We start from the raw sequence: 7,983 nt of genomic DNA, 5'->3' as shown, positions 1-7,983 counted from the left end.
TGAGGTTATCCTATTAAATAGAGTTTATGTTAGTGGGGTTACGTTATTCAATAGACACTATGGTATACCATGTTAACATGTGGTATAGGGTTATTGTATTCAAATAGTGTAACATAGAATATGCTGGTATATCGTATAGGGACTTGTGTCATCTTACTTGAACAAGATAACCCCGGACTTGAGTAAGATAACCCGGGGTTATCTCATTCAAGTAAGATGACATAGAATTTATATATTTTTTATTATATTGTATAGAGTTATATATAATAGAATTTAAGTCCTGTACTTAAATTCAGTTATCACGGTGCGCTGTACTATTACATTGGTTGGTTATTAGTGAGTTTAAGAAAACTCAAATTTCATTGGTGGTTAGTGAACCATACAATTTGACGTCACGATCCTTTTTTAATTCGGGTCCAACAGGAGAGGCTGCTTTTAAAATAACTTGTTGTTATCAGAGGAAAATTTTATTCAACAAAAAATTGTCAGGGAGTATTTTATGTTATATAATAATTTTTGAAAGGAATTGTTATAGCTGTACGCACATTAACGAGGATTCGTACAATGAAAGACAATATTGACGTTAATTCAGTGAATTATCCAAAAACAAAGATACATGTACATGTGTATGGCGACCACATGGCTGAAATCAAAAAACAAATTTTATTTTTTTCTCTTTCAAAGTTTATTCTATTTAACTTTCTTTAAGTGCCAACAGTTTGGTTTAGATTTGAGTCTCTTTCAACAGGGAAAAAGTAAATGTTTACTTTGAAACAAGGATACATGTAGCTGACCTAGTGAAGCACATGGCGAGCACATGGTTTATTGAATTTTCTTTCAATGTTTTTTCGTTGCCGTTGCTAATTTTCAAATATAATAAATGGTAAATAATGCTTCTTGGTAACATGTTAGGACTACCAGAATTAGCAAAATATTCAAGTTATCTGGCGAGTTGAAATAACCTTTCGTGTGTTGGTTTGCGAACTTGAGCCATGGCAAAATATTCAGTTCGTTGATTGGGTCCATTATCAGGTGAAAGGAGAATATCATCGCGGCTACACGCCCACATTAATGTGTTTCAATACTTGAATTTATAAGACGCGTCCTGGTCCGCATACTTAATTTAGTTATTGTTTATTTACACACTTAAATGGAATGTACCCATAATGCTTTGTATTGTTATTATATATGTAGTTCGTACTGAGTTCTATCACTTAAAAGCTGAAGCCAACTTTATACATTTTTGTACATGGTGTCAGATGTGGGAACGTGTGCATTACATGTATGCATATTATTTGCAAAACTTCTGTTCGAAGAACAAGAATCCACTTAATAATAAATACACTAGTCTCCGTTGTTACGCCTTCTATGAACGAGTTTCACCGGTGTACATGAGTTCAATTGGTACTTTTAAAATGTAAACAATAACATCAAGTCAAATAGTTGTCGAATATTGGTGTTCCTGATGGATAATGGAGTACAGAGTTACATGAAATTCACACAACCTTATTAATAGTACTGTCTTCTTTTAAATAATAAACCGGTCACAGCCTATTTAATTTAATTAAGCTATTTTGTGATACATGTACTGTACATCAGTATTTTGCTTTGTATATATATATTAATTACCCATGTGTGATATTTTCTACTGGACATTTAATCAAGCAATAATCAATCTGGATTAACCGAATATTCAGAGTGTTTTTTGTTTTTAAATTCTAGTTATTCTTTTAGGAGTCATGTCAGCACAGCTCAGGCGGTCAGCCAGGAAAAGGAAAAATTTGCCAATAGTGGCTGCTGCATCAGCAAGGAAAAAGACTAACCAGAGAGTACCTGACACTATGTCAGTAACTCTACCACAGTTGCCTACAGTTGATACTGGTACACCATTCATACCCATTACTAGTTCTACTGGTACATACCCAATGTTGTTTTCACAGACAGGGGCAGTCATATATACCAGTGCAAGTACAGGGCCAGTCGATTTGACGAGCACAACTAATACCCTTTTATACTCAAGAGTACCACTACCAGACCAAAGAGTGTGCAACACTGTAACCAGTCAAGATCCTCCAGAACATTCCTTAGGTAATACTAATGGTGCCTCAAGTTTTACAATGCCATTTAGTACTTTTGATCTTCCTATTCAGATACCCAGCATGCATGCTAATATTGCTTTTAATGTTTCTCAAAGTATTAGAGAAAAAATTCAGAAAAGTGAATTTATTGATTTAGGCATTTTGTTGATTAACAATACTCAGCAGGCTACACAAAAGCTTGTTTTTAGAGGGGGTGAATTTATTGTGGAAACAGAAAATATGCAAAACAAAATTGGGTCTATTGACCAATGGACATCAGCATTTATCATTTTTGTTAGTGTATATTGTACTGTGCATTCAGGTAGATTACAAGATTTACTTAAATACATGTCAGTTGTACGTTTGGGTGCAAAAAGAAATCCAAATAATTTAGGTTGGAAGTTATATGATGAGCAATTTAGGTTGCGCAAAACACTGGATCCGGCAAGTTCATGGGCTATAGTAGATCCAGAGCTTTGGTTATTATATATGGCTGATAGTATTGGCACACAAAATTTGGAAGTAGTTTCTTCTGGTTACAATACATTTTCTGCTAATAAATGTGAATAAAACGTCCAAGTGCTATGCCTTTAATTATAACGGCGAATGTTTCAATTCATTTTGTCAATATAGTCATGCATGTATACAATGTCATGGTGTTCACTCGGTTATAAACTGTCAATTCACACAAAATAATTTGCCTTCGCAAATAAGAGCAAATCAACAGCCAGAACGACCCCAGCAGGGATACCAGAAGATTTAAACATAAATTTCAAACTATAATTGGGTCCCTTATAGATACATTTGTAGTTCAGTTGCCCAAAGTACCTAAACAACATATCAAAGAGGTGTATTGGCCTTTAATGAGTTCAGAAAATTGTTTGGTTTATAAAATGTATGGCCAATACCTTTGTATGAATTGTGCAATTTTATAGCTTATTTGTTTCAAGCGTTACTCGCATTCCTCTATTAAGTGTTATTTAGCAGGGATAAGTTTTTTCAGTAGATTGAATGTCTTGGGCGATTTTAATCAAATTTATTATAAAAAATGATGGAGGGAGTTTACCGGTCAAGGCCAAAATTGGGGATTCAAGATTGCCTATTACCAAGAATTACTTCTATTAATACATGTAGTTAAATTCTATTGTTTATTTGTTCCTCCAGTTATGCAGTTAAGTTGTTTAAAGGTTGTTTTAAGATCCTCCAATCCTAAATTTCTAGTCGTACATGTAGGTGCTATGATTTAGGGAATATTAAAACTGAAAACTTTAAGAGAAAAGTTGATACAAGCTATGACCTTTATTTCAAAGGACTTGCCTGACACTAAAATTGTGTGGTCCCAAATGTTGCCTCGTTTAAACGGAGATATTCTAAAGTGTAGATACAGCCTATTACAGGGTTAATAAGACAGTAGCTAACTATATATTGGAATCTGGTGGTTATTGTTTAATATGCTATCCAGACATTTCTAGGACTGAAACATGTATAAATCTGATTGGGTGCATTTGTCTGTCATAGGAAATGACAATTTTTTTTAATTTTTTTTCAAGGTGGTCTTAGTTTTTCATGCTAAACCAATGGTCATGTTTTCCCCTCTACTGATATATAAGTATGAAATATGTTGTTTTGTTTTGTGTTTTTGTCTCAGTGTATAAATACAATATTGTTACCTAAGACAAACTTTGTATAATTGATCTTGTGTGTAAATTTTTACTGTAGATATATACAGTTTTTATACGACCGCAAATTTTGAAAAAATTTTCGTTGTATATTGCTATCACGTTGGCGTCGTCGTCGTCGTCCGAATACTTTAAGTTTTCGCACTCTAACTTTAGTAAAAGTGAATATAAATCTATAAAATTTTATCACAAGGTTTATGACCACAAAAGGAAGGTTGGTATTGATTTTGGGAGTTTTGGTCCCAACATTTTAGGAATTAGGGGCCAAAAAGGGCCCAAATAAGCATTTTCTTGGTTTTCGCACTATAACTTTAGCTTAAGTTAATAGAAATCTATGAAATTTTGACACAAGGTTTATGACCACAAAAGAAAGGTTGGGATTGATTTTGGGAGTTTTGGTTTCAATAGTTTAGGAATTAGGGGACAAAAAGGGACCCAAATAAGCATTTTTCTTGGTTTTCGCACCATAACTTTAGTATAAGTAAATAGAAATCTATGAAATTTAAACACAAGGTTTATGACCATAAAAGGAAGGTTGGTAATGATTTTGGGAGTTTTGGTCCCAACAGTTTAGGAATAAGGGGCCCAAAGGGTCCAAAATTAAACTTTGTTTGATTTCATCAAAATTGAATAATTGGGGTTCTTTGATATGCCGAATCTAACTGTGTATGTAGATTTTTAACTTTTGGTCCCGTTTTCAAATTGGTCTACATTAAGGTCCAAAGAGTCCAAAATTAAACTTCGTTTGATTTTGACAAAAAATTAGTCGGTTGGGTTCTTTGATATGCTGAATCTAAAAATGTACTTAGATTCTTGATTATCGGCCCAGTTTTCAAGTTGGTCCAAATCGGGGTCCAAAATTAAACTTTGTTTGATTTCATCAAAAATTGAATAAATGGGGTTCTTTGATATGCCAAATCTAACTGGGTATGTAGATTCCTCATTTTTGGTCTTGTTTTCAAATTGGTCTACATTAAAGTCCAAAGGGTCCAAAATTAAACTTAGTTTGATTTTAACAAAAATTGAAAACTTAGGGTTTTTTGATATGCTGAATCCAAACATGTACTTAGATTTTTGATTCTGGGCCCAGTTTTCAAGTTGGTCCAAATCAGGATTTAAAATTATTATATTAAGTTTTGTGCAGTAGCAAGTCTTTTCAATTGCACAGTATTGCGCAATGGCAAGAAATATCTTATTGCAAAATATTGTGAAATAGCAATTTTCTTTTTAATTAGAGTTATCTTTCTTTGTCCAGAATAGTAAGCAAGAAATATCTAATTGTAAGAATTTTTTTTATTTGGAGTTATCTTTCTTTGTCCAGAATCAACTTAAATCTTTGTTATATATACAATATACAATGTATATTCACTTTTTACTACCAACTGATAAATTAAAATCTTTACCATTCAGTGATAACAAGCAGTTTTTTTTACATCTTAATATTTTATGATGTATTTAAATGAGTAGTAATTGTTGCAAACTCCATTAGAAATTTTAATTGAGATTAGTTTTGGAATAAGGGAAAGGGGGATGTGATTAAAATAATTGGGTTCAATTTTCTCATTTGAAATTTCATAAATAAATGGAAAATTTCTTCAAACATTTTTTTTTAGAGGAATAATATTCAACAGCATAGTGAATTGCTCTAAGAGAAAACAAAAAAAATTAATTTCATTAGAACACATTCATTCTGTGTCAGAAACCTATGCTGTGTCAACTCTTTAATCACAATCCAAATTTAGAGCTGAATCCAGCTTGAATGTTGTGTCCATACTTGCCCCAACCGTTCAGGGTTCAACCTCTGCGGTCGTATAAAGCTACGCCCTGCGGAGCATCTGGTTTACGATTTATTGAGCAACTTTACTAGTACATTTAGTTACATGTAACTTGAAAGTTTTCTTTGATTTTTTTGTGGATGTATTTGGCTCACAGCTTGGCAGCGAACCTCCATTATATGGCGGTTGACAATGAATCATTATTCTGTTTCACTGTCAATCTGGCATAATTCGCTGCATCAAAAAACATTTTGTTTTATGAATAGGATCATTTACTACAGATCTAGATGAACAATGTAAGGGTTTCGATCCATCACCTGTGTTCCCACGGTGATTTCCAAATTGTTTTAATCCTATCTTCAGTTACCATTATCTGTGGTAGTAATTTATATATATATATATATGACAGTAAGGTTGCCATAATCAGCAATATGCGGGTAACCTCTTTTTTCAGTTATATACAACATGTATAAATTATGAGAATAATAATATTAAAGGCTGTGGCCAAATACTGCCAATTTGTTGTTTGGTCTTACTAAGCATCTGGGATAATAGAATTTAAGTCCTGTACTTAAATTCAGTTATCACGGTGCGCTGTACTATTACATTGGTTGGTTATTAGTGAGTTTAAGAAAACTCAAATTTCATTGGTGGTTAGTGAACCATACAATTTGACGTCACGATCCTTTTTTAATTCGGGTCCAACAGGAGAGGCTGCTTTTAAAATAACTTGTTGTTATCAGAGGAAAATTTTATTCAAAATCCCTCCCTCCTCCCAAAATGTATATTTATTGTAAAAAGAATGTATTAGAATAAGATACTGCCTGTGTTGTAATTTATAATTTCAGGTGATGTTTCAGTTGTCAATTGTTTGAACACCTATATGTATTTGGCCATTGGACAGACAGGACCTGTGAGGAAGTCTGATCGAAGTTATCGAACCTTCCAACAAAGACTTTGAATTTATTAGGCCTGTGATTTGCATAATTCGCTGCATCAAAAAACATTTTGTTTTATGAATAGGATCATTTACTACAGATCTAGATGAACAATGTAAGGGTTTCGATCCATCACCTGTGTTCCCACGGTGATTTCCAAATTGTTTTAATCCTATCTTCAGTTACCATTATCTGTGGTAGTAATTTATATATATATATATATGACAGTACGGTTGCCATAATCAGCAATATGCGGGTAACCTCTTTTTTCAGTTATATACAACATGTATAAATTATGAGAATAATAATATTAAAGGCTGTGGCCAAATACTGCCAATTTGTTGTTTGGTCTTACTAAGCATCTGGGATAACAGCATCATATCTTCTGGTTAATTGTCAAGGAACATGATTTGAAATTTCTACATAATTCTGACCTTTTACGGGATCAAAGCCTGTAAGGCTTTGTAGTGACCAAACAAATGACTCTTTCACATGATTTTCCTTTCAATAAAGACACAAGATCCTGCAAGAATTCTGCTGAAAGATGCCCTTTAAAAAAGACGGGGTGTAATGCATCATTTTACTATCGTCAACCGTATTCTACAGGTGACCGGATAGGGGTATAGGAATGTGTAATGAGGTACAAATTTTTAGTTTGAAACGAAGTACGTAAAACATACTGTTTCAGTGCCGTCTCGCAGGAAGGTAACCTGACTAAATTTACATCTTAACTAGTGGCAAACTTGAACAATTATTATGATGGAGTGGTTTTAAATAGATAGTTATGATCATAATAAACTTTTGAGATTATCTTTCATGCCAAAAAAAGGGCCTCATCAATGTCAATATTTTCGAAACTCTAAAAACAATTGAAATAGTCGTGCCTGTCCTTCGAAGTCTTGTAGACAGTTTGTACCGAAGTTGCGTCGCATCATGTTAGTACATGGGCAGTAGGCAATAGTTTACACATTGTTGGTGAAAGACAGACAAATAGTAATTGAATGAGTGAAAATCTCTGCCCATCATTTACACTGCTAATGTTCAACATCTGCAACCACAACTTTTACAAAAATCTTCTCCTCTGAAACTACTCGGCCAAATTTAACCAAACTTGGCCACAATCATCATTGGGGTATCTAGTTTTAAAAGTGTGTCCGGTTACCCGGCCAACCAATCAAGATGGCCGCCATGGCTAAAAATAGAACATAGGGGTAAAATGCAGTTTTTGGCTTATAACTAAAAAAAACAAAGCATTTAGAGCAGGTCAAGATCTACCTGCCGTGAAATTTATAGATGAATCGGACAATCAGTTGTTAAATTGCTGCCCCTGAATTGGTAATTTTAAGGAAATTTTGCTGTTTTGGCTTATTATTTTGAATATTATTATAGATAGAGATAAACTATAAACAGCAATAATGTAAGATTTACAAATAAGTCAACATGACCGGAATGGTCAATTGACCCCCCTAAGGAGTTATTGTCCTTTACAGTCAATTTTTAACAATTTTCACTG

At 33.4% G+C, this 7,983-nt stretch overlaps 1 protein-coding gene across 3 annotated transcripts; it reads left to right on the top strand.

Annotated features, from left to right (window-relative positions):
- The first annotated feature begins 269 nt into the window (after positions 1 to 269).
- Positions 270 to 6,807, top strand: LOC134715486 (uncharacterized). Of its 3 annotated transcripts, XM_063577687.1 has the most exons (3): positions 270 to 1,282; positions 1,735 to 2,088; positions 6,381 to 6,807. In XM_063577687.1, the coding sequence occupies exons 2-3, from the start codon at positions 1,740 to 1,742 to the stop codon at positions 6,491 to 6,493; spliced, it is 462 nt and encodes a 153-aa protein (XP_063433757.1). In that variant the 5' UTR covers positions 270 to 1,282; positions 1,735 to 1,739; the 3' UTR covers positions 6,494 to 6,807. The 3 variants fall into 3 exon arrangements, with proteins under 3 accessions (XP_063433757.1, XP_063433755.1, XP_063433756.1); XM_063577685.1 differs by having other exon boundaries at positions 1,735 to 6,807; XM_063577686.1 differs by having other exon boundaries at positions 270 to 1,515; positions 1,735 to 6,807.
- Positions 6,808 to 7,983: the final 1,176 nt, after the last annotated feature.

The sequence above is a fragment of the Mytilus trossulus genome, chromosome 4, assembly GCF_036588685.1.
Source record: "Mytilus trossulus isolate FHL-02 chromosome 4, PNRI_Mtr1.1.1.hap1, whole genome shotgun sequence".
Lineage (NCBI taxonomy): Eukaryota > Metazoa > Mollusca > Bivalvia > Mytilida > Mytilidae > Mytilus > Mytilus trossulus.
Note: the sequence above shows the minus strand (reverse complement) of the source record. Positions and strands in the feature narration are given on the sequence as shown.